Raw genomic sequence first — 27,317 nt, forward strand, 5'->3', positions numbered from 1 at the left:
AAGTGAGACTTCAAACCCTAATTTGAGACCCAAATTTGAAACTTTGCCTGGTCTTGAAACCCCAAATTAAACCCTTACCCTGATTTGAAACCCTAACCCTGTCTTGAAACCCTATGTTTGCAACCCTGTTCCAGGCTTTGCACCCAGACTTGAAACTGAAACTCTGAACCTTTTTTAAAACCCTAAGACTGGCTTGAAACGCTCACTTGAAACCCTAAGCCTTGTTTGAAACCCTAGACCAGACTTGAAATCCAAAGCCCTGACACTAAATTGAACATAAGCTTGAAACCATAATTTTAAACCCTAACTCAGATTTGACACCCTTACCCAGAGACTTCAAACCCTAATTGGAAACTTCATCCTGGTGTGAAACCCTAATTTAAAGGTCTGACCCCAATATGAAGCGTTCATTTGAGAGGCTAACCCTTTTTTGCAACCCTAACCCGAGTTTGAAATCCTGACTCTGGCTTGAAACCCTAATTTCAGGGTTTGGGTTATATCCAGAATTTCAGGCTTTACCTGAAAAGGCAGATCGAGTAGGCACGGGCACTGAATTTTAACCTTTTAAGACTGCTATTTTTATATAAAAGAAGAGATTTGCCGTAGAAGAACATCTAAAAGAACCATTTGTCTTCCCAGTGTAATAGATTCCACCGTAGCCAAGGTTTGAAACCTTTATATCATCCAATCCGGAATGTACTGAATGAGAATAATGGAGATACTTTTTATCACTGAATAAGTCGAATGAGTTGCTTCACATCTTAGTATGGTTAAGGTTGTCATGACGACCGTTCATGTCTTTCCAAGGTTTCCAAACAGAGTCGGTCCAAACGCGACCACAAATGGTTAATTTCCAGCTGATGACTTCCGATTACTTCCCAGACACCATTTTGGCGCCACAGTTTGTCACGTCCATCATCGTGGCAGTTGTCGTGTTTCCCCACGCCCTCGAACGCCCCCAAAAATGCTAAATGCCACAATAACTCTCAAACACTCTTATCATCAGAGAGCGGATCGTAGTTTGTAATTGCAACTAATGGAAGGGATTTCCCAGGAAAGCGATTACTCCATGCTCGCCCTCGTCTATTTTTAGTCTGCTTGTCAAGCTCAGAACAACAATAGAAATAATTAATAAGCAAACAAGGGTATGCTGTGTTGCATTGTTGAAGACTTCCTCTCCCTTAAAAAAAAAAACAAAATACAAAACCAAAAGCAATTTTTACCGCTCGTTTTGGTTTGAGTTCCATGTCCAAGATTCTTTAAAAACAAGAAAACGCAAACTGTTGAGCAGCGGGGGGAGCTGTAACGGCAATAAAGATGTCAGAACCAATCAGAGGCCAGAAGAAAGTCAGTTCTTGACAAGGCCTTGACAATAATGAAAAATGCTTGTCTTGAAACCCTAATTTCAAACGTTAATTTGAAAACTTAAGGAAGCGTTGAAACCTTGACCCTGTCTTTTTTTCTAATATTACATTTGAATACAATGTCAACGGTTATTTAAAACCCTACTTTCTAACCCTAAATGTTTAAAACTCTAATTTGAAGACTAACCCCAACCCCAAGGCTTGTTTGAAACCCTAACGTCAAGCTACTTCAAACCTGAAGTCAGGCTTCCAACCATAACTTTAAACCTCATCTCTAGCTATCTTAAAACGCTACCTTATCTTACACCTGGCCTGAAACCTGAATTGAAACACTATTCTGAAACCCTAATCCTGGCTTGAAACTCTTCATTTCAAACCCCAACGCTAGCTTCCAACCCTCACATCAAACCCTAACCCTGTCCTAAAACCATCCATCCATCCATTTTCCCTACCGCTTATCCTCACTAGGGTCGCGGACGTGCTCGACCCTATCCCAGCTACCTTCGGGCGAGAGGCGGGGTACACCCTGAACTGGTCGCCAGCCAATCGCAGGGCACATAGAAACAAACAACAATTCACAGTCACATTCACACCTATGGGGAATTTAGAGTCTTCAATCAACCTACCATGCATGTTTTTGGGATGTGGGAGGAAACAGGAGTGCCCGGAGAAAACCCACGCAGGCACTAGGAGAACATACAAACTCTACGCAGGCGGGGCTGGGATTTGAACCCCGGTCCTCAGAACTGTAAGGCGGATGTGCTAACCAGTCGCCCACTGTGCCTGTCCTGAAATCCTTTAAAACCCTAACCCTTGTCTGAATCCTTAAAACAGGCTTGAAACTATCATTTCAAACCCGGAATCTGGCTTGAAACCGTAATTGGAACTACAACTCAGACTTGAATTCCTACTTTTACACCGTAGTTCTTGCTTGAAACCCTAATTTGAAATCCTAACCCAGGCTTGAACCCTTGTTTAAAACCCTAACTCTTGTTTGTATTCCTAAAAAAGGCTTGAAACTGTAACTTCAAACTCTATCCCTGTCCTAAAACCCTAATTTTAAACTCTAATAAAGGTTTGAAACTGTAACTTGAAACTTTAAGGCAGGCTTGAAGCGCTAATTTTTAACCCTAATTCTGTCTTGAAACCTTAACCAGGTTTGAAAAAGAAACTGAAACCATAACCCTGTCTTGAAACTCTCATTCGAATCCCCAACCTTTAATTGAAACCCTGAAAAAGTCTTCAAACTTAACTAAACTCTAAGTTGAAACCCTAATTCAAAACCCCAAGCCAGTCATCAAACCCTTGTTTAAAACCCTAACCCAGGCTTTTAATCCAACCACTGGTTTGTAACACTAATGTGAAACCCTTACCCTGGCCTGAAACCCAAATTTAAAACCCTAACTTGGAGCCCTTTGAAATCGGACCAAGTAGGGTATTCCCCATTTCGCAACCAATTTGAACGCAGCATAATCAGTGTAGTATCAATGTGTTTAAAGCCCATAAACAGAACAAAAACAAGGTGAACTTTAAAATAATGAAAACACTTGATGAATGAAGGTAAGGGTCGTTATTAAAATGGCGCGCGTGTATGTGTGTGTGTGTGTGTTACATTCACAGCCGCAGCAAATTCATCGAAACGGATCTCAACAACTCTGATTTTGAAGGTTGTCAGACACAAAATGTGTCGCAGTGTTGTAACCCTTTAAGCAACAGATGTTTTAACACAAACGGGGCAGCAACACATGTAGACAGATAAAAGAATAATACTCACAGGCATATATTTATCCCTCTCCAAGAACAACTCATATTACTGCAGCCTCTTGAGGAGTTGTGACCGTCTCCATTCATAGGTGGCCAAGGCACGTATACCAGAAGGAGCAGCACAATGTAAATTGAATTGAAGCAAAACAAATGTCTCAAAAACTGTTACAATTTTATTACATTTTATTTATATGTTTAACTAGTGGGTTAGGCACCCCCCCGGGCGCCTTAGCCCTCGAGTTCCTGCGGAAAGCCCAATACTCCAAACCTTATGAATAGTTCACATGCAATAATATTGTACACATCAAACAGTTCAAGGTTTGATTGCAATGCTTCAGGATAGACAATATTTCATTCTCTGCCAGTATACACAAACCATTAGATCTGCAAACCCTTGAGCAACCAACATAAAACTGACCACGAGAGAAACACGGAGAACACAATTTCAATCCAGCAACTTTTAGAGAGTGACCTTGTAACTTGTTGATACTCATTGCAAAACAAATCGATATTGGAAACTGAAGCCTTCTGCATTGAACTGGTAAATCATTATAAAATGGTATTCGGGGTAGAAATGCTGTTTCACCTTTAGAAGAACCTGTGATTATAATAGCTTCAAGCAAGTTAGGCAACATCTGTGTACTTAAAGCTCAGACTTTGTGTGTCCGTTTTCAGGGACCTTTTTGGAGCGCCAACTTTTTTTTGTACATTTTTGAGCGTTCCCGCACGCTTTGGCTCGTTTTGCTCGTTCCCGCACGTTTTGCAATAAGCCTCCACGGCCGACAACGCCCGCATTGCATCACGTGACCGACGAATTGGCCCGGGCGGCTCCTCTGCGTCGCTTGATGCGCACACGGTAAAAATTGTTGCTGCTCGTAGAAGGCCGTGGAGATCATCTCTCACGATTGGTCCGTTTTAGTCACATGCTGCGATGATGTAATCAGCGTTCCTCCCGGTTCCACATAGCACCTACGCCGCCGCCTTCAACTCCAACCCTGTGGCGTCCTAGCCAGTGCCAGCCTTAGCGACACTCCCGATTTGGAGGAGAACTGCAGCACACTTTTAAAACGGCGAGCGCGGGTTGCGCTCGAGGATAAAGGCAAACTGCGTGCGGGATAGCCGCAGTGACGTCAGCGGGGTCGCCGCCCGCGCGATTATAAAGAAGCCTTTATAGTACATGTTTCTGCATGTTTTTACATATCCTTGGTCACATGTAATAGTAAGATTTACCTGTCATGATATGTATTATTAGTTTGGTGTTTAAAGAGGACGTTGAAACCTTGGAGTTGTGCAAAACGTGCGGGAACGTGCCGGGTCGTGCCAGACCGTGCAGGAGCGTGCGGGAGGGCGGTTCTTTGAAAACGGACACAGAAACTTTGAGCTTTAAGTATATTGATTAGGTTTTTTTTTTCCATAAAAGTACAATACTATCGAGTGATATTTTTCTTTTTGAAAAACACTACAAAATGTTTTTGGGGGAGGTTGGAAGGGAATAATGGCATTTCCATTTATTTCAATGTGGAAAGATGATTTGATTTACAGGCATTTGGTCACAGAACAAATTTCAGTCGTATCTCAGGCCCCACTGTGTATTTATTTTGATGCAAGTCATTTGTTTTAATAATCTCGAGACTTAATGGCATTTCTAATATTACTTTTTTTTCCCCACTGTAAAATCAAGACCACCAATTTCAGACACTACAAGCCCAACTGACTTCCATTACAAACATCACCGGTTTTCATTTTCAACTGAGCTTGAGATTTTATGGAATTAGTAATATTTTTTAATATTAATAGTATAGTAGTAATAGTAGAGTAATAATCTTATTTGTATTTTCTATTTGACAGATTAAGACCCCTACTGATTTTGAAGGGCATCAGATCGATACATTCTTTTCTTTTCAGCTATTTCTATTTCCCTGCTGGCCGGCGAAGACAGACGCACTGCGTTTATTGCGTCCGAGCTGTCGTCATGGCAATGCCAGCAGGTTGTCGAATGTGTGCTGATAGTTGTTTAATGGAGGAAGGCGGGCGGTTGATTTTTTTAGTTTTTTTTTTTTTTTTAATTGTTTTTTTTTTCCCCCTCCCATTTCTTTTTAACCTGTCCTGTTCAGCTGTTTATTGAAAACGCAGCCAGACAGAAAAGGGTTTTGGGGGATAGACCGAGGGACAGAATGGACAAGGGGAATAGGGGTGCAAACGACAGCAGAACAATAGTTAAAAAGTCTAGATATTTGACTACAAGTAACGTTATAACGTCAAATTGTGTTCTTATTTTTGGACGGGAGACACACCCAGTGAGGACGTGCGACAGGATAGGATGTGGGGAAATGAGCAAGGCAGTGCTACTGATGAGTGGTGCGGTGGGATGCTTTTGTAGTGTTTAAACACCTGTAAGAACCTGTGAGTTGATATCTTCATACAACCTGTGTTGTTATTTGTTGTCCCGGCATAAGCAATTCAAGCCGATCGCGTGACGATGGAACTTATTAATGACTGAACACCATATCACATACGTGTTAGTCAACTGGTCTACGGAGTTGCTGTGCCGGCACATCGAGGAAGGGTGGACCTGGCCCCCTCCACCAGCAAGGGGGGCCAAGCCAGTAAGCCCGTCCTGTGGCAGACCCGGCCAGGGGGACGCCACCCACCCCCGAGGACCCAGGGCGGTCCCCGAGCCTAACCGAAGCGCCCTGACCAGTCCCAAAGGGAGGGGCAAGGGTACCGTCCACCCCGTGGGCCAACAACCAAAAGGGGGGCGCAGGCCAGGGTTGATTACATGTCTCCGAGGAACACGAGTGCATGTGACTGTGTTGTTATCGATTTCTACATGGAAACATTTGCTCACGCGCTCTTTTACCGTAAATGGCATTTTGCGTGTGCGCGCGCATGCGTCTGTGTTTGTTTTGAAGCTCTTTCAACAAACGTCCTTCACAACCAGTTTTTCATCAAGGTGGACATGTTTTGGGGATAAAAAAAAAAATGCCTCGTTTCCCAGCTCCATTTTATACTACAGTTGAACAACAAAAATTAGAAAACAATTACCGGTCGATTTGATCTTTTTACAGGGTCAGTTGTGTCCCTTACTGATTATGTACAAATGGGTTCACAAAGAAGCCAGATCAATAGCTTTATCTGATCTCCACGTTGTAGTACCACTCAAAACAAATCAATTTGATGTTTTTCCCCCATCTCAAATCAATGCATTTGATCAGAACGTCAGATTGTACTACGACTGCACATCTCTAAACTAAATGATTGGATGTTGCTCTCCATTGTATGAGGTCCGGATTGTGAACAAATGGGCTCACAGAGGATCTAGACCAATGCTTTTCATTAGCGGTCATTGGCGGTTCCTAGCATGTGTGCACAGAGGGGCATTGCCTTTACGTTCCTCACCCATCCCCACCCTACCATGAAAACCAACAATGTGGTCGCTAAACAAGATACTGATCTTAATCACGGTACGCACAAAATGACAACACATACAGTATTTGTTTATGTAAAACACACACACAACTACTGTTACTGCTACTGGGGAAAATGTAAAATGAAAATGTAATTTCTAACCCATTCACAAAATGTCACTAGGCATGCAGCTTCAGCTCCTGCTCTAGCGTTGGGGACGTTGACGCTACTACTCAAACTGCTCAAAAGAAAACCTCAAAATGGGAAAATGGTTCTCCCCATTTGTCTCATTTCCTGATTGTGAACAAATGACATTTGTATTCGTTGCAGAGGACACAGCGTTTGAGGCAGGGGTCAGAGTCCAGATTCACAGCCAGGCCGAGCCCCCCTTTGTGCACGAGCTGGGCTTCGGCGTAGCCCCCGGCTTCCAGACCTTCGTGGCAACGCAGGAACAGAGGGTGAGTTTCTGTTGTTACGCGCCCTCTTTTACATGAAGATGCCCAACGAAATTTAGAGCCCGATCGATATTGGATTTTTTTTTAACAATACATTAGCAAACATTGATATACACAGGATATACACTGTACATGTTCGCAAATCCTTATAATACCCAAAATACGTTTTAAGGCAAAGAAGAAGAACACTACTAAATTAAAATAAGAAACTTTAATTAGTAACACTGTCAACATAAGGACTGTAAACTGTATAAGAGTCTTTTATTAGATAATGGTGGACATGGGAATTAACAGTTGCATTTGTTTACCTCACAAAAGTAATTAAGAGAACTTTCAAATGCTGAATATGAGTCTTATATTAATTAATGGTGGACATGGGAAGTAAAAGTTGCAAATGCAACTTGCGCGACTTTAAAACACTGTTAACGCATTCTCAAAAAACTCGAGTTTCTTCCGAACCGCAGAGCAAAAATAAATAAATAAATAAAATACATACAGCAGGACAGCAAAAAGTGGCAAAGTAAACACAAGTCTTCTAACGGTGTCCTGACCGAGAATCAAACCCACACCACAGTCCTGTGCTTCAAATTGAGGTAGCCCTAACTGCTGGGCTAACTTTGTTTGAACCTCATCTACGAAAGACTTGAGAATCAAATGTGGCCTTTTAGCACAAACGTTTGCCCAGCCCTGATTTTAACAACTGTCTGCCATTTTGACTTCAATGCTGACTTTTAGTCGTTTTCTTCCAGATTTTGTTGTAAACTTGATCGCTCCGTCCTTGTCCGAGCGCCGTCATCGTATTTCCATTGAAAAAGATGTGACAAGTCAGATTTGACCTCCAAAAGGTTACGTCGGCGAAAACTGCCTTCCGCCTCTGAAGTTATCAAAAATGCCTTTTGAGTCAGACTGGTGTAAGAAACATTTTTCATCGCATCGATGCCTTTTGAATTTATGTTACGACAAAAACACGGCCACGTGCATGTCATACAAAAAGCATTAGCTTAGCATACTAGCATTGACTAACAGGCCTCCACAGGGTGATTGTCTGCGCTCATCCGTCAGCCCCTTTTTTCTGAGTGGCAGGTCGTAAGTGGCGTCGAGGCAAGCACGCACGCTCTGGGGGAGAAGAAAAGCAGTAAATTTAGATCCTCTCATTAATTAATACAGAGCGCAAACATCATCAAGTTGTCTGCCGAGACCGTTCTGCTCCTCCTGAAACACTTTCAAGCATAATAACCATTACGCGCGTTGTATAGAACATTCAGTTTGATTGAACATTAGGTTTGAAAATGGTACAACACAGTTGTATAGTGCATTAAATAGGATGTAAATATGGCAGATTACAGTTACAAAGAACATGCAATGTAAGTACAGTCCATTAGACATGTATGGACCATTAAATACAATGTAAATATTGGTGTTGTATAGAATATTAAATGTGATGTAAATATGGTAACTTAGATTAGTAGTGTGGAATATTAGCTGCTTGGTACATTAGCATTGTATAGTGCATTAAATACGATGTAAATGGATACAGTAGGCCTCCATATTAGATGTAAATATGGTACATTAGATTTGTATAGACCGTTAACTATGATGTAAATATTAGTTGTATAGAACACTAAATATCATGGAAATATGGCAGTTAGAGTTGTGTAGAGCATTAAGTATGATGGCAATATGGTACATTAGTTGGATATTTCTGAACAAGTGATCATCATAACATTTAATGTAGAAAATATGATGGACATTTCTGAACAGGAGCTCATCATAACTTGGGATTTATTGTATAAAACATTAAATATGGTGTTAATTGGTATGTTAGTCTTGTATTGAACATTAAGGGCCTGATTTACTGAGATCCCACATAGCAAGATGCTAAATTGAATGATCACTCACTCATGTTGACAACATGTATAAATGTTTTGGACATCGCCGTATTTAAGAGGGTTTTGTGCTTTAGGTAGTACTGATGGTTTTCATCACGCAACATTTGGGAGAGCACCGCGAGCGCTAAATGAAATTTGAAGAGATTGAATTGAAAGTGTCAGTGGAAGAGGCAAACAAGCTAATTACTGAGTTACAGAAAATAAATTCAGTGAACCCCCGCATACTCATGGTTAGGCACCCACGGATTTACCTATTTGCAATTTTTTTTTAATTCCAAAATTTTTTTTTTTTTCATTTTGTTAGGTTTTTCTTTTTTTTAATGTATTTTTTTCTTACTCGTAGTACCAGTTTATCCCTGCTTATTGAAGCATTTTGGGGGGTTTCAAAAAAATGCAATTTGTAATGGCCGCCAATTATCCCCAGATTTTCGCTAATCGCGGTCCGGCCTGTACCCTATCCTTCGCGAATAGCGGGGATCCACTGTATCACTCCGATGTTTTGGAGGACGCCAGCAACTGCATAAAGGCCATGTTTTGTTTGTTTGAAGTGGTCCCAAGTGCGTGCTAATTGCATTTATGTGCCAATCCTGCGTACCAATGCGTATAAAACTGCTCGGGGAGAGGCCAGCCCCAATTATCCCAAAGCACTGAAATGACCCAGACCCACAGTTGAAAGATTTTTTGTAGATGATATGGCATAACTCCTTCTTGTGACTGGCTCCAAGTCAGCGATTAGATTATTCGGAAGCTCCAAAATTGTATTGTTGACTAGACGATATGTCAAAATAATTGTTTTTAAAAAAAGGTTCACGCTAACGGAAAAGGTCTCCCTGCCGCCTCTTATTTTGCCTGAACTACGTTGGCACAGCTTTGCATGCTGGTTTGCACTTGCCTTCCAAACGTGCTATTTAAAGATGCAAAATCTGCCAAATATGATCAATCACACTGCACGTGCGAAATTAATCTACAATATTTGCATATACTCGTCCCAGAATGCGTAATATGAGCTGTGGGGCATTTTACGTGTTTAGCAGATGGAGTCCTGTTGCGCCCAGTTAGTAGATCAGCTTTCACATCCTCCTTATAAAGCCACACACATTCAAAGTCACAGATACTACAGTGTATAACGTGAGGATGGCGACCAGGAGTGGAAAAATTAATACTTGCACCTCATATGCATATTTTGTATTATTATGTATAACGCTTTAAAATATATAACATAAAATAAATAAATGTTTGCTCCATTGGTGATTTTCGTCTGTCGTGGGTGTTCTACAATGTAATCCCCATGATAAACAAGGAACTACTGTAAATCTAATACGTTAGAGGGGCCTACATAGTATATTGATTGTGGTGTAAAAAATGCTGCATTAGAGTAGTATAGAGCATTAAATATGAGTATTTATTTCTATAGACCCTAAATGTGAATTGGGGCACTTGTAGCCTCCGTCCGTGTCAATAAAGCCTCAAAGGCCATCGGACTTGTCTTTCTATTTCACATTGCCTTCACTTTTATTGAGTTGTACCTGCACTGTGAAGCTCAAGTGCATGATGCTAAAACAAAACAGCCTTTCTCAACAATTTCCAGAATGAACTGTAAAGCCTGCTTTAAGATCCCCTCCACCATCCCCCCTCCATCCACTTTCCGTTCCCCCCCGCCTCAGCACCGGAGTGAAATATTGATGAAGACAACGGCGAGCGGCGCCAAGGCTTTTGCCGCTTATTAGACGGACTGCGATCGGCTCACAGGCCATTACGCCGAATTAATCAGATGGCGAATTAGCCACATTTCGCTTTAATTGGGCCCAAAGAGAAAATTATCTTAGTGACGGAGCTGATCGGAAAGGTTAAGGATTGCTGAGCAGCAACTTTCACATAAGCGTTAATTGCATTGAGGATGTCAGCATTCATTTCTCTTAGCAGACAGGGTACATAAATAAGGAGGAGCACGGCATTGTGGAGCTGCCACGTCTTAGTCGCAGCTTTTTTTGTTTTTTTTGTTTCTTTGTTTTTTGTTTTTTTGGGAATGATTTTGAAACAACCTTAACGGCATATGCTGTATTATGTTTGTCACATGAAACTGGAAACTATAGGTGACATAGCTCCCATACAACATTGCAACTACATCAGGTTTAATTCTTTTTTCGAACGATATTAAACAATATTTCCATTACACTACAGTTTATGTCCAGTGAAATTGGAATGTGTCAGTGGCGTAGCTCTCAGGAACGCACACAACATTGTGGAGTAGACACGTCAGAGTCGCAGCATTTTGGAATAATATTAAACAATGTTAGCGGTATCCTACAATTTATGTCACGTGTGGCATAGTTCCCAGGAAGCTAAACAATGATGCGCACAACATTGTGGAGTGACCACATATAAGATTTAACTCTTTTTTTTTCTGGTAATATTTAACAATTTAATTCCTGTACTACAGTTCATGTGAAGAGAATTGGAAAGCTTGAGTGTAATAGCGCCCCGGAATGTAAACATGGATGCACACAACATTGTGGCGCGACCACAAGTCAAAGTTACTGCTATATTGGAATAATATCAAACTATGATACCTTTATATTACAATTTAAATCAAGTAAAACTGGAAATCATAAGGGGCGTAAATGTGGACACACACAAAATTGTGGCGCGACCATACGGTATGTATCGGAATCAACACTTTTTTGGAGTATATTTTAATTTAGTTCAAATTAACTGGAAACCATGCGGCGAAACTTCCCGCAGTGTAAACATACTGTCAACACACAACATTGCAAAGGGACCTCATGTCAGAGTGACCATGAAAATAATGTTACCAGTATATTCAAATTTTTGTTAAGAGATATTAGAAACCGTAAGTAGCATAGCTTCCCCGGAATATAAGCATGGACGTACGCAACATTGACGAGCGACGACGTCAGAGTCTACTGGAACGCTAATTGCTGTCTCCACATTAACGTAAGATTGTCTTGAATCCGGCAAATGGAAGTCATATACAACACACACTTGAATTCATCTGAGTCGTTGTTCATGTGCTGCCGTTTTGGTTAGCGACGAATGGGCTCAGCGGCAGTTAACTCTTTAATACTCGTTCGGCTGAGTTAAGGGTTGACGATTGCCAAGGAGCACGTTAAAATGGCTTCGGGGGATGTCAGCATTTATTTCTCACGCTGGCTGCTTCCTTATCATCCGTAAGGGCCTCGCGCAGCAATCGGCAACATTCCGCGCACATGGCTGCTTTTTCAGCGTAATGTTGGAACGGCTTTCCCCTTGTCTGGACTGATAGCACAGAGCAGAAGCTCTTTTAAATCCAAGCCAGCAGCGCCCACTCTCACCTGCCAGAAAATGTAGTTGCTGCTCCCCCATGCGGGACAAATTTCCGTAACAACCGAAGCAATCTGGGAAAGAGAGCCTTGCCTTGTTCGACCCTTGTTCTTGTTGTTCTTGGGATCGCAGCGTGTTGGAGTGTCGGACCCGGAGCAGCTATTTGGTCAAGTGTCTGTCCAACTGTGGAACTGTTTGCCTCAGCCAACTACCGATGTTTAATATCTCAAACATGTTTTTAATGAGGCAGCATGGTGGACGACCGGATAGCACATCTGGGTCTCAGTTCTGAGGACCCAGGGGTTTGAATCCAGCTTCGCCTCTGTGGAGTTTGCATGTTCTCCCCGTGCCTGCGTGGGATTTCTCCGGGTACTCTAGTTTCCTCCTACATCCCAAAAACATGCATGGTAGGTTGATTGAACATTCAAAAAATTGCCCATAGGTCTGATTGTGAGTGCGATTGGTTGTTTGCTTGAATATACCCTGTGATTGGCTGGCGAGTGAGGGTAAGTGGTATGGAAAATGGATGGATGGAAGTTTTTCATGAGTACTGCTTTAGGCGATAAGTTTAAGCATTTTTCCAGTTAGCTTGGCGTGATTTACACGCCTGTGGAAAAGAGCATTTTGTCTTAAACAGTTTTGTTTGAATTTCAGGTTGTACAACCGTCATTCAATTTCCAAGGGTCAACTGCAGATAATATTTGTTATCTGCTTCCCTTGTAGCTCACGTTTTTGCCTCCGCCCTGGGGCGAGTGCGAGTCGAAGGCTCTGGAGTCGGGCTTCTTCCAAGTGTACAGCGTGACTGCCTGCCGGATCGACTGTGAGACACGATACATCGTGGAGAATTGCAATTGCAGGATGGTGCACATGCCTGGTAGGCCACCTCTCCACAATATAACTGAACGCACTACACAAACTACAAAGTCTACATCTTCACTCAATATGGTCTTCCTGGCAGGCGACGCCGCCTACTGCACTCCTGAGCAGTACAAAGACTGCGCTGAGCCCGCCCTAGGTGAGTCACATGATCACGTCGTGCCGCCATTTTGTGAGTTCTTCCCGAAAGAGTGTGTAGATCAGACATCAAAACATGTTGACTTGACGGAAGGGTAAAGAGTAAAATTTTAATAATGAAAACCAGTCATTGGACTTTATTATTTTGTCACTGAATCAACTATTCACATTCCAGCTATTTTTAACACAAGCAGACGTCAGGATCATTTCACAACACCACTTAGTCAAGTCCTTTTGTTGATGTCCTTATAGTTAAGTTCTTCAAATCCTTGTAGTCAAGTTCTTACAGTGAAACAAGTCAAGTCCACACATTCAAGTCCTTATAGTCACGTCTTTAAGCCAAGCCAATCGAGCCTTATAACCAAGTCCTTCAGGTTAACTCAGTCAACTCCTGATACTCAAGGTGGCCCTTATAGTCAAGTCCTTACATTCAAGTCTTCATAGTCAAGTCCTAATAGTCAAGTCCTTGTTATTAAATCCTTGTTGTCAAATCATTGTAGTCCAATCAGTCAAGTTACTTCCAGTCCATTCAAGTCATTATACCCCAAGTCCACTCAAGTCCTTATACTTAAGGTGGTCCTTAAAGCCTTAATTAGTTAGTCCTTATTGTCAATGCCTTATAGTCAGGTCCATGTAGTTAACCCCTTACATTCAAGTTTTTATCATCATTTCAGTAAAGTACTTGTAGTCAAGTCATTGTAGTCTAATCTATCAAGGCTTTACATTCAGTATAGCCAAGTCCTCTTATGTCAAGTCAGTCAAGATCTATGTTGTTAAATCAGTTAACTTATGTTTAGTCAGTCAAGTCCTTTTACTCAAGGCAAACATTTAACTCCTTACAGTCAGGTCCTTGTAGTTCTTATATTCAAGTCTTTATTGTCAAGTTCAAATTTTCAGGTCATTTTAGTCCTCTTTATATTATATAGTCTTTATAGTTCAGTTAGTCAAGTTCTTATAGACAAGTCCCTCAAGTCCTTGTCAAGTTCTTATAGTCAAAGAAGTCATTGTAGTCAAGTCAGTCAAGTCCTTATATTGTAGTTAACTCTTTATAACCAAGTCCTAATGTTCAAGTCCTTATAATCAAGTCACTCAAGTGCTCCTAGTCAATTCCTTCTTCTGTCCATATTGGCGAGTCCTTTTAGTTACGTTTAGTTAAGTTATTCAGGTCCATATAGCCCAGTCAGCCGGCACGCTGGACTACTGGTTCCCACATCTGCCTCACATTTCTGGGGACCGGGGTTCAAATCCCGGCCCCACCTGTGTGGAGTTTGCATGTTCTCCCCATGCCTGGGTGGGTTTCCAGTTTCCTCCCACATCCCAAAAACATGCATGGTAGGTTGTTTGGGGAGTCTGACTTGCCCGTAGGTGTGAATGTGAGTGCGAATGGTTGTTGGTTTCTATGTGCCCTGTGATTGGCTGGTGACCGGTTCAGGGTGTACCCCGCCTCCCGCCCGAAGATAGCTGGTATAGGCTCCACCAGCCGGCGACCCTTGTGAGGATAAGCGGTCAAGAAAATGGATGGATAGCCAAGTCACTTGAATTCTAATAGTCAAGTCCTTATCGTAAAACGGTAGAAGGTATTGGATAGACAGTCTTCTATTTACTGTATTTATCAATGTTGCTTTAGCAGATAAAATATGCTGATCTTGTTTGTTGGCTTGTTATTTAAAAAGAACAGCTGTATGAGGTCATAGAGCTTTATCATTGTAGCGAGAGATGAGACAGATTTTTTTTTATCTGCTGGTTTCATCTTAATTGCTTTCACTGTTTACATCTTGTTCAGAGTTACAAGGGGAACTGCGTCCAATCAGAAGCAGCCTGGCAGTTGCAGATTGTTCTTTTGTCATTTCCACAAGCTTTGGTTTTGACTTTTTGCCATGGTTAAGGTAATGATTCGCGATTAGCGATTTTTTTTTTCCCCATGCCTTTTCCCAAACTGACTTTCTTCTCGCATCTGATTTGCCAAAATTACTTGGAGTTTATACTGTAGTTAGATGCCAAATTTAGCAATCAATTAATCATCTATCTCAGGGGTCAGCAACTTCCACATAAAATAGTCAGTGTCCATTTGAGTTATCGTATTCATAAAATTAAAGCCAAACTTGAATTTTCCGCTTGCACCAACCAGAGATGCAAAGCAAAAATGCTGTGTGCGTCTGTGTTCAGTCGTCATTTTATCGCGTGTGGAGTGTGCAGTCAGCCTTCAACTTGAATTAAAAAGGACTGTTACACTTAACAATGTCAAATATGTATTTGCAAAATAATAGCCAATTAAAATATTTATTTTACCCGGTTAATGTGATTTTTGTCTTACAACGTCGGGACAAAGTCGTCGCCTTCATCTTCACACACGATTGTAAGCTGTCATCTGTGAGGCCTGAGCGATGTTTTTAATGTAGTTCATGTAGCATGTAGCATTAAACATTATGTTTTCATCATAAACGTTTTGGGGATTTATGCATGGTTTTCTTACCGGCGGTGGAATAGCTCGATAAATCTTGGCGCCAGGATTCGCACATCGGCACTTATGACTCATATTTTGAGAACTTTTTATTTTAATGTTATAAGGGCACCATCATCTTCCAATTTAGAATTGAATTTGAAAAATCAACAAACTAATTTACATTTAAATTGAATACTAATGAATTACAGTACTTTCCAAAGCCACAGGGAGCCACAGCAGAAGGAAGAAAAAGCCACATGCAGCTCTGGAGCTGCAGATTGCAGACCCCTGATCTATCGATTTTCTACAGTGCTCATTAGGGAGCAGGCCAGCTGGAGTTTGGTAAACCGATTTCTTCACGAACGGCAGCATATATCTTTATCAACATATAATAAATGTTAATATAAAACTAAAATACAGGAAAGCTCTTCACCGCAGGCCAGGAGAGGACACAAAATAAGCTTCTCATTTTCATGCTAGTTGCTGTGGTGTATAAATGGCAACAACACAGAATGGTCGAAAACAATTTTCCCGCCTTTGGCGGTAGTATCTGAGGCGCAGACACAGGACACAACGCCTGACATTCACTTCTCTTACCATGTTGCGTTGAAAGCAATTGTTGCCGTCGTCTGGGTGCCACATTGCTGTGTGAAAGCGCACACTCTCGCAGTCATGGTAGTAATAGTAGCTCATCTTTGCTGGGTTCTGCGTGAAAGATGAAGGCAATTTTGCCAGGGTCTCTATGTGTAAGAGGTTACACATGTAGTTTTAAGATGGAGATTTTTCTGACCGGAGAGAGCGAATAGATTACAGAAAGTGCACACAGGCTAACAAATAAATGACATCTGTGTTAAATGTAGTCAAACTTTACTTTCCCTCCCACGCTCAGCAGAAACTTGCGGAATGCTCAGAAAAGTCCTGCGTAAATGAATTCAGGTGCATGAAAAATGCTTTCCCGAGTGCAAACGTTCACGCCACGAGTGTCAAATAGCGAGCTAGAGGATTGGACGCTGGCTCATCTTCACTTGTTATTTTGACGCCGGGATCTCGGCATGCAAATCAGGTCAACTCAGTGCCAATTTGTCGAAGCGTTTCTGACTGCGAACTTTATTTTTTTCCTTCCTTGGAATATTAATTTTACCAAAAAAACAGCACTTGTCTCTAAATTGTCAGAGGAGATTATGCGTTGTTCGGCTCATCAAGCATTTCCGCTTCAGACTTGAAAGTTTAAGAGGAAACTTTGATGACTTCCAACGCAGATGAGTTGTGTTATTAGCGCCGACACGATGAGCCGACATGACAAACAGTCTTATTAAATAAGCATTCTATGTCATATTATTACACGGGTGGGGTCTTAATGTATTATTTCTGACTGGGAGTGATACTGTAGGTCTACTCTACGGCTTTGCTGCTACGCCACAGATAATTTGTCTTTGGTTTGGGTTTAGGTAGATAGATTGTCGGGCTGCATGATTATGGCCAAAATAATAATCATGATTTGTTTGAAAAACATTGTAATCACGATTATTTATCAGGATTCCTCCTCATGTTAGGGAAAAATATTTTTATTGCACTACTTTTCAACAAACAATATGTCACAGTTTTCAGTGCCAAATGAATCTTTAACTAAGAATAAATGATAGATAACAATAAAAAAAATAAATGTACCCCAAAAAATTCTACTTTATAAAAATATGCTTTTTAAAGTGTAATCACAAATTGCAACTTAATGGAATCAAATACAGTTAATGCATAAAACGCAATAAAATTAGGCTGTAAGCACCGACTTTTCATTAGAAAATCTCCGTCGTCAATATAGTGAATTGTCAAGGGAAGGTACGTCTCCGTTGGACTGCTTGACCATTGGTCAGTCGTGCACGATCACAACTCGACAGTTGTGATTGACATCTCTATTTACTTCTGCCGTATTTTTTTTTGTTTTTTTTGTTTTTTTCGGCCATCCGAAAAGTTTAAGTCAAGGCAACCGCAACAACGATTGCTAATATTGTCTTACAGTGCCACGCCACCTCTCCGCCAACTTCAAAGTAAAAGCTTCATATAGTACTACATTGGACATCAATGTGTTATTTAAGCTTTTATTTTGAAGTTGGCACCGGGGCGCAGTGCCAGCCCTTAATGAAGCCTTAGCCATACGTTCGCCACCGGGTGGTTTCATATGCATCAGTGCCCGCATTTTAAATGTAAAAAAATATTGTTTCATCATTTGGTTTTGACATAAAATATTGTTTTATTATTTGGTTTTGATAGATTTTGGTGGCTTAGTAGGTAGGTTGGATGGGCAGAATATTTTGTTAGGTTGGTTAATTGATTGGTGGGTGGGTGGAAGGTTACAATAGTTTGGTTATGTAGGTGGGTAGGGTGGCTGGTCGGGCGGATCTAAATTTTGGTAAGTTTGTTGGTGGGTGGGTTGTTCAGTTGTTTAATGGTTGGATAAAAGATTTTAGTTGCTTGGTTGGTGGGTGGGCAAAGTTTTTTTGGGGGGTTGGTTGGTGTTGGAAGGATTTGTTTAGGAATGTAGATGCGTTAGTTGGGTGATAAGTTGGCTTGTGTAGGCCAAAAGGTTATGCTTGCTTGGTAGGGTAGGTGTGTTGGCTGGTCAAGAAGGTCGAGTAGTTTGTAGGGTGCAGGTTGGATTTGGTTGGTAAGGAAGATTGGTTAGGTGGGTGATCGGTTGGTCGGTTGATTAGTGGGTGAACGAAAGGTTTCAGTTGGTTGTTGGTTTATTGGTAGGCTACTTAGTGCATGATATGCATGCTTTTCATTGGACATGGACAACGGAGTATATTGTCATTGAAAACCTTAAAAAGTGTCACACTGAACATATTTACAGTGAGATCACATCCACTCCTGTACTCTTCGCCATCACCACCCTTTCATGATCGTCATCATCATCATCATCATCATCATCATGGTCATTAGCCAAGCTGTCTGCGGCGGAGAGCAGCAGCTGCATGTGCCGCACGCCGTGCAACGTGACACGCTACAACAAGGAGCTATCCATGGTCAAGATACCCAGCAAGACTTCGGCGCGTTACCTGCAAAAGAAGTTCAACAAGTCGGAGAAATACATCGTGTACGTCCGCAGTTTCACATCACACCGCATGCTATTGTTTTGGCCCACGTCGGGGCGTCTTTGATCTTCTTACGTTTTTGTTTTTCACAGTGACAACATTTTGGTGTTGGACGTTTTCTTCGAGGCTCTCAACTACGAGACCATCGAGCAGAAGAAAGCCTACGAGGTGGCGGGCCTGCTGGGTAATAAGAAGAAGAAGAATCACAAGAGAATGCAATTTCTGTAGACATTGCGTTTGAAACCTGACGCTGAACTGAAATGCTGTAGAAAGAGATCAATGTAAAATATTTCTTCAAATTTGGGGAATGTAAGAAATGGTTGCCAAGATGTCCTTAATGACTTTGATATCTTGAAGTTGTAATCGTTGGAATCGTTTAGCAAATGTTTAATCGAGAGAATGTGATGCCAATATGTTCTGAATGTTTGAAGTTGAAATGGTTTTCATCTGTAAAGAAATGTGTGATTGTAAATATGTGACAATCGCTGAATTTGAGAATGTTATTGGGAAATTGATAAATAGTTCTCAAAATGAGATGAGCATTTTAAAGTTGGAATGGTTTGAATCGGTTAAGAAATGTGGAAGGAGGTCAAAGTAAAAAAAAAAAAATAATAATAATAATCTCTTGATTTGGGAATTTTATCGTGAAAAATTGAAATTGGGCGATGTGATGAATTGTTCCCACGAGCTCCTGAATGAGCTGAACAATTTGAAGCCGGAAAGGTTTGAATCAGTTGAGGAACATTAGAAGGAGGGGGTAAATATGTCAAATGTCTGCATTCATTTTGGAATGTGGTTGTGGAAACTGTGGAATAATGAAAAACTTGTGGAAAAACGGCTCCGAAGATGTCCTGAATGAGTTAAACTTTTTAAAATGTTTATTCTCTAGAGTGGTTTGTGTGCGTGCGCGTGCAGAAAAGTGGGCTTTTTTTTTTGGGAATGTGCAAAGTAGTACCTAACATGTCTTTGGAAGTTGGAATGATTTGAATCGGTTGAGAAATGTGGAGGGAGAATGCTGTTCAGCGTTTCCACAATATTAATACTAATAATTGCGCCCCCTTACAGGTGACATCGGCGGCCAGATGGGGCTCTTCATCGGGGCCAGCATCCTCACCATCTTGGAGCTTTTTGACTACGCCTACGAGGTGAGTCACGCTGTCTAAAAAGAAGAGGAGCACAAAGAATCATCCCATTTGGTAACTTTCCTGGACTCTTGTGGTCTTCAGGTGATACGGGACAGACTACTGGACCTCCTGAGTCGAGAGGACGAGGAGGAGGGTCGCCGAGGGGATGTGGTAAGTGCGTCCTTTAAATCCTATTGAACCTTTTGATGCAGATTTTGGTGTTTCGGGGTGGGGGTTTGCAATGTCAGAGCATTATTGCCTTTCGCAGTATTGTAATATTGAATCTGTTTTACCTGAATTACATTATTTTATTATTTCTTTCTTTACTACAAAGAAATAATACAATTACAAACAAAAATAATGTATTCTTTTTTTGGATGCTTTTTTGGTTTTGTTTTTTTTCCTGGTCATTTTTTAATATTGATTAATATTGATTTTATTTCAATAAAGGAAATACAATTTTTAACAGGTTAATTTTGTATGGAATTTTTTAAAAATGTGAAACAATTTTAGGTACTATTGTTTTTTTATTCAATCTTTTATTTTCAGATATTAAGTATTTTTTAATTTAGTCTATTAATTTACCATTTATTAAATAATATGAGGCGGCACGGTGGCCGACTGGTTAGAGCGTCAGCCTCACAGTTCTGAGGACCCGGGTTCAATCCCCGGCCCCGCCTGTGTGGAGTTTGCATGTTCTCCCCGTGCCTGCGTGGGTTTTCTCCGGGCACTCCGGTTTCCTCCCACATCCCAAAAACATGCATTAATTGGAGACTCTAAATTGCCCGTAGGCATGACTGTGAGTGCGAATGGTTGTTTGTTTCGATGTGCCCTGCGATTGGCTGGCAACCAGTTCAGGGTGTACCCCGCCTCCTGCCCGATGACAGCTGGGATAGGCTCCAGCACGCCCGCGACCCTAGTGAGGAGAAGCGGCTCGGAAAATGGATGGATGGATAAATAATATGAAATGTGGGTACTGTATATGTTTAATAACATATTCATTTTATTATTAATTTAAGAAGAAATCAAATGTATGCGACTCTTATTTATTTAGCTAACTTTTTTCAATGAAATACAACTTTGGTTACTGTTATGTTTTCATCAAATTATGTGTATTTTTTTAATTCAGTAAAATGCTTAGTATCAAAAGAAAATATTAATAATGCAAAAAAAAATTTATTCCGAGGAGTGTTATTTTTTACTTAATTTTTTAAAAATAGAATTTGTGTCACTGTTATTACTTTTTTTGCTGGGTGCTGTTATTTTCTGATTTATTATTTTCAATAAAATACAATTTTGGGGTACGGTTCTTTTTTTTAGACTTCCTGTGATCCGGTGGCCAACCACTCGGAGTCCATCAGCCACAGCGTGGCCGTGCCCCTGCAGGCCACACTGGGCACCTTGGAGGAGATCGCCTGCTGAGGCACCCTCGCCTTGCCACCCCTTCCCCTCCGTCCATTATCCAGACAGCCAATCACGAGGCATTTCAAAACTTTCTTAAGCCTCAGTGGTGACAAACTGGGCAGGGGGGGCGGGCGGGGTTCTGAGTGTGGAGAGACATACCTGAGTAGCATCCATTGGTGGCTCGATGAACACCACAGTGCAAAAAAAAAAAAAAAAAAGACTGCGAGCCACCAAAGCGCATGTGTCACTCATAATGTGCCCACGTGATGAATGTAGAGCGTCAACTCTGGATTCCCGTTTCAGCTTTAAACGGGGCGACCAATCACATCTTTCTGTTGGACAAAGGTAAAAAAAAAAAACAACTCAGCCAATCAAGACAGCAAAGAAACTCTTTTTTTGTACTGTTATTTTGAATCAGGCTGCTAAAAGACTCAAGAGCATACTCACACTAGGCCATGCCGGACTTGCCAAAACGCTGCAACTTTCCTACTTTGTGGATTATTTGTAGTTAATTTCTATTGTGCAACGTGGCGGTTATCATTGCTAACTAGCGAGAGGCGCTACCGCATGAATCATATGACAGGGCATTTTGTGCGCAACCTATTTCCGACTTTTTTGACTACAGATTACTTCTAGTCCTTCTTTTGAATTCTACTGCGCAACGTGGTGGTTATCATTGATAAATCCAGATAGGAGCAATCGCATTAGACATGTGACGCGCACATTGTACGTACGTATGTGCCCGAGCATGCGGTTGTCTTTTTTTACTTGGGATTATTTCTAGTCGTTTTGTTGATTTCTATTGTACAAGGTGGCAGTTATGAATAATTGGAGGAGCCATGGCATGAATCATATGACAGATGCATTGCATGTGCCTGAGTGTGCTTTGAGCTTTTTCCACTGTTGATTATTTTTAGTCCTTTTGTTCATTTCTATTGTGTAAAATGGTGGTTATTGTAAATAGCTGCTTAGAGGAGCCATCACATGCATCATATAAAATGGCATTTTGTGACAAGTGGACTCTTTTAGTTATTTCTATTCGTTCTGTTGATTTCTTTTGTGCTAGGTGGCGGTTGTCATTGCTAACTGGTGACAGGAGCGATCGCATTAGGAATCTACATTGTGCATACATTTTTTTGACTATGGATTATTTAGCCGTTCTGCCAATTTCTATTGTGCACGATGGCGGTTATTGTGAATAACTGGCAAGGAGCTATTGCATTAGATTAGACACATACATTGCATGTGCTTGGACCAAGCGTGCAGTGGCCTTTTTTTTTACTTTTTCGAGTTGTCGTATTTAATTTATATTATACAAGGATTATGATGAAAAACAGACAAGGAGTCCAAGCGTACTGGACTTTCGGTGTCAAGCGGGCCCAAGCGCGGTTCTGATGGCCTAGTGTGAGTCCGCACAAAGAGAGAGCATCTTTGAGAGGATGCCACACTCCCACTGCTATCTAAGGGACTCAAGGTGGAGTGTTTGGTGTACTGTGACATTAAGGCCGGCAGTGTACAAAATGTTGTATGGTGATGATGTCATCAACCAAAAGATCCCTGGCAAGTTTTCACCATTTGTCCGAAACACAAATAGCTCAGCCAGAAAGCTCTATTTGATCTTATTTGTAATGGTAGTGTAAATGTGTTTTTTAGACTCACATTCGCTTTAGGTAACAGTGTTACATAACGGGAATGTTGAAAAAAATGGAGGATGCAATAGAGCTTTCACTAAGACTTAGCCCGCCTTGAGTTACTGTTGCTATGTGGAAAGGGTTAAAATGGAGGGATAAAAAAAAAAAATAGCTTTTATTTTTCTCATTTAGTTTTGGGGGGGGTTTAAATGGAACAAAATGTTTCATTTTCTGGCTAGAACAAGTACATTGCATATCTTGGAGCAGGAAATGGAAAAGATTCAAATGACGATGCGGACAGGCATTTCGCTATAATTACCTTTGAAAAGAGCAACAATACTATATTTTATTTTAGTAGCTTAAATAAATTTATTAAAAATTAGAATTTGTTACCTTTTAGAAGGGCAAACATTTTTTTCACTAGTTTTAAATGAACAAATTATTAAATTAAAGATTAAAATTAATTAGGTTTAAAAGACATTTTTTTTCTCTAATTACCTTTGAAAAGAGCACATTTTATTCTATTCGACCAAACAAACAAATACACATTAAATTTACCTTTTAGAAAAGCAAAAATATTTAATTTCATTTATTTTATTAATTCTTAGGAAAATCTTTAAGATTAAAATAATCTAATTTATTATTATTATTAATTCTTATTATTTTAGGAATAATAAAACACAATTTAAATGTAACTAATTTACTTTTAAAAGAGAAAAACAATGTAATGTAGCATTTAATTCAACAGTTCTGCTGGACTGTAGCTTGATGCTGCATTGTGATTGGTTAGTCTGTGTTTAGGGGGTATGGCTTAGCAAAAGCTCGATTCTGGGATGGTGCATCACCTCATCTGAAATATTTTTGCCATCTTTGTGATTTATTTATTTTTTGTCCACAATCATCTCAGCATGGCCTCTTTGCCATATCGCTCGTAATGAATTCATCACTTTAAATTCTGATTTCCCCCCCCCCACCCCGTCCGTTGCACTTGAAAGCTGCCGTCTTTGTGTTCCGCCTCGTGTTGCAGCGTCGGCGCCACCTGAAACTGCTCGCTGTACCTGGGCGCCGTGTTTTTGTGCCAAGGGGCCAACATTGTGTGTGTCTGTTTTCAATGTGAAACCATTAAATCACACTTTTTGCAACACTTGTCTTCTTCTCTTTGTTGTTGTATTTTGTTATTGTTGGTAGTATTTTTTTTCCCCACAGTAGTTTTTTGCATTTTTTTTGCATACTTGAAAATATTTTTTTTCCTTTTTTAAAAATTTCCTTTCCCAATAAAAATGTCCCCCACTGGAAATAATGGAAATTGAAATAATCTGTCATAAAACTTTTGGTTGAAATTTGCAAGTCTTCTTTTGCAAGTCAGGTTTTAACACTCCTAACTCATTCAAGTGTCAAGATAAGTTAAGTGTTGTAAAATAAAACTACAATAAAGTAAAAGTACTCAGTCTTTGAAAATAGTCTGTTCCAGGGTCAAGCTGTGGCCGTCAGGTAACTTTTATCGTGGGAGGAAAAGTATGTGAACCCATTGGAATTTCTTACATTTCTGCATAAATTTATCATAAAATGTGGTTTCATGTAAAACAAAAATAAACAGTCTGCTAAAAACTAATACCATATAAAAGAACTTGTTTTCATATTTTTAGTGAAAATAATGCAAACATTCACAGTACAGAGAGAAAAAAGTAAGTGAACCTCTCGGTTACAAATTCTCCAATGGCTAATCAATCAGGTGTTAGCCAACCTGTAGTCCAATCAATAAAAAGTTCAGAGGTGTGGCTTAAAACTGCTCTGGCCATTGTCAACAACATTGACTTAATGTGTCCCATGCCTCGCTCAATAGCGTTCTCAGAAGCCCTATGATTAAGAGTTGTTGACTCGTACAAAGCTGGAAAAGGTTAAAAAAGTATCTCTAAATGTCTTGATGTTCATCAAGGACAAATCGTCTATAAATGGTGAAAGTTTAGCACTGTTGCTTCTCTTCCATGGAGTGGCCGTCCCGTAAAGATGACTGCGTGATCACAGTGCAGAATGCTCAATGAGGTGAAAAAAAAGAAAAAAAGAACCCTAGAGTGTCATCTGAAAACTTTGAGAAATCATTGGCATATTCCAATATCTCTGTTGACAAATCTACCATTGGCAAAGCATGAAACAAGAATGGGACTTATGGAAGAACACCAAGGAGGAAGCTGTTGCTGTCAAAATAATAATAATAAATCATTGCTGCATGTTGAAATTTGTGAAAAAGCACATCAGTGTTCCTCAGCATTATTGGCAATATACTTTATGGACAGATGAAAATAAAGTTGAATTGTTTGGGAAGAACGCACAACGCCATTGGTGGAGGGGAAATGGCACAGCAAACCAACAATTGTGAAGCATGGTAGAGGGAGCATCATGGTATGGGCGTGCTCTGCTTCCTCAGGGCCTGGACAGCTGGAAAAATCAATCCACAAGTTTATCAAGATACGTTGCAGAAGAGCTTGTGGCCATCTGTCCAATAGTTGAAACTCAAAAGACGATGGGTGTTGCAACAGTACAATGGTCCAAAACACAGAAGCGAATCAAGAAAAGAATGGCTTCAGAAGAAGAAAATACCAAAATGTCCAGTCAAAGTCCTGAACTCAACCTGATTGAGAAGCTATGGCATGACCTCAAGACCTCAAGAGAACAATTCACACCAGACATCCTAGGAATCTTGTTGAACTGCAGATTTGTAAAGAGGAATGGTCCAGAAGTCATCCTGATTGTTGTGCACGTCTGCTCTGCAACTTCAGGAAACGTTTGGTTGAGGTTATTGCTGCCAAACGAGTGTCATTGTTATGAAGGACTTGAAGCCTCTTTTTTGAAGAATTGTTCACTAGTTGTCAAATCACTGCTTGTGGTGAAGTGAGTTCAGTTGAACCACAGCTCGTAGCTCAAAAAAGTCAAAAAGAATGCGTTGCCGTCATAAAATCTCTGATCGTTGTTTAATAAAACTAGAAGAAAGTACAACTCCTCAGCCTTTCCGGGGGCACTGGAACAGACTATTTCTAATTCCATTATTTTCAATTGTGAAGTTGGGTGTTGTGAGTTTGGTCTGTTCCACCTTCATCTATAATTCATGCAATTGTCTCACAAAAGCAATATTGGCAGGAGGACACGTTTATTTTCTATGTTTTTACTTTGTTATTACACTAATTTTGTTTTTGCTGCAAACAGCAGATGTCTTTTAGGCCTCGACGTATGCCGGCTGTTACCACACAATACTCTTTATCGATCAAGAGCATAAACAGAGTCTGTACTCCATTATCACGACTACAATGGATGGATGGTTAAGTAGGTGAGTGTGAAAAGAATCACATGAATTAATTGTGTGAAAATCTCATGATTTAACAAATAGAGGAGAGGCGAAAGCATCTGTTGCTAGGTAACAATCATCAAAGGCAGCAAGGCGCAGTGAGTTTGTCCTCAGTTGGAGTTTTTCTGTACATGTTGGTGATGTCACTGTGTCTTTGAAGTCATTGTCTTTGTTGATGGTGTTTTTATAATAATTGTATCTGATGCAAATGTGTGTCTTAGTGTACAAGAGAGCTGTGATGTCATTGTCTTTGACATCATTGTGTGTCTGATGCCATTATGTCTTTGAGGTAATTTGTTTCTTTGATGCCATTGCGAGAGACGTAATTGCCTTTGGTGTCATTGTGTGTCTGACGTGCCGTGATGGCATTGTGTGTTGATGCAATTGTTCCTGTAATATAATTATCTCGTCTTTGTCTTTGATGGGAATATTTGTCTTTGATGTACAAGAGTTGGCTTTGATATCATGTATTTGATGTCATTGTGTGTCTTCGATGGAAGCGAGGTGACTTTGACGTCATTGTGGCTTTGATGCTGTTGTGTTTTTGAAGCCATTGTGTCTGATATCAGAGAGGTTACTTTGAGCTAATGATGTCTTTGATATCACTGTGTGTCTTTGATTTAAGCCCAGTGAACTATGTCGTTTCTTTGATGCTGATGTGTGTCTTTGGTGTCATCTTGTGTCTTTAAGTCATCGTGCGTTTGACATTGTGTTTTTGTCATTGTGTGTCTAAGGTGTAGGATAAGTGCCTTAGCGGTAATTGTGTTTTTTATGTCATGTGTGTCTTTGATGTAGGCTAAATTGGTCAGCGCAATTCCTCTCATGTCTGATAAATCACAGTGCGCATGCTCAATGAACCTATTTGCATATATTATTTTTCAGATAAAAAAATTAAATAAACTGTGCGGCGGTTTTGTGCATTTAGCAGATGCAATGCTGTGTGTGCCCAGTTAGTAGATCAGCTTCCACATCTGTTTGTGTGCCTAATCAAGTTGCACCCGTTTTTGTACATTCAAAGCTTTAATAAATCAGGCATATGACATTGTGTGTCTGATTACAACCCCAATT

At 40.5% G+C, this 27,317-nt stretch overlaps 1 protein-coding gene across 10 annotated transcripts in view; it reads left to right on the plus strand.

Annotated features, from left to right (window-relative positions):
* The window catches only part of asic2 (acid-sensing (proton-gated) ion channel 2), a 162,245-nt gene extending 138,194 nt beyond the window's left edge, over positions 1-24,051 (plus strand). For 9 of the 10 annotated variants that reach the window (XM_061749351.1, XM_061749350.1, XM_061749353.1 and 6 more), the window contains 8 exons: positions 6,867-6,994; positions 12,925-13,075; positions 13,160-13,216; positions 18,599-18,752; positions 18,843-18,934; positions 19,816-19,895; positions 19,977-20,045; positions 21,195-24,051. In XM_061749351.1, the coding sequence (XP_061605335.1) occupies positions 6,867-6,994; positions 12,925-13,075; positions 13,160-13,216; positions 18,599-18,752; positions 18,843-18,934; positions 19,816-19,895; positions 19,977-20,045; positions 21,195-21,296 (833 nt within the window). In that variant the 3' untranslated portion in view covers positions 21,297-24,051. Of the gene's footprint in view, positions 1-6,866; positions 6,995-12,924; positions 13,076-13,159; positions 13,217-18,509; positions 18,753-18,842; positions 18,935-19,815; positions 19,896-19,976; positions 20,046-21,194 lie in introns of those variants that run through there. The other variant, XM_061749358.1, reaches the window with a different exon arrangement.
* The last annotated feature ends 3,266 nt before the right edge of the window (positions 24,052-27,317 follow it).

The sequence above is a fragment of the Phyllopteryx taeniolatus genome, chromosome 16 (assembly GCF_024500385.1).
Source record: "Phyllopteryx taeniolatus isolate TA_2022b chromosome 16, UOR_Ptae_1.2, whole genome shotgun sequence".
In the NCBI taxonomy this organism is placed as follows: domain Eukaryota; kingdom Metazoa; phylum Chordata; class Actinopteri; order Syngnathiformes; family Syngnathidae; genus Phyllopteryx; species Phyllopteryx taeniolatus.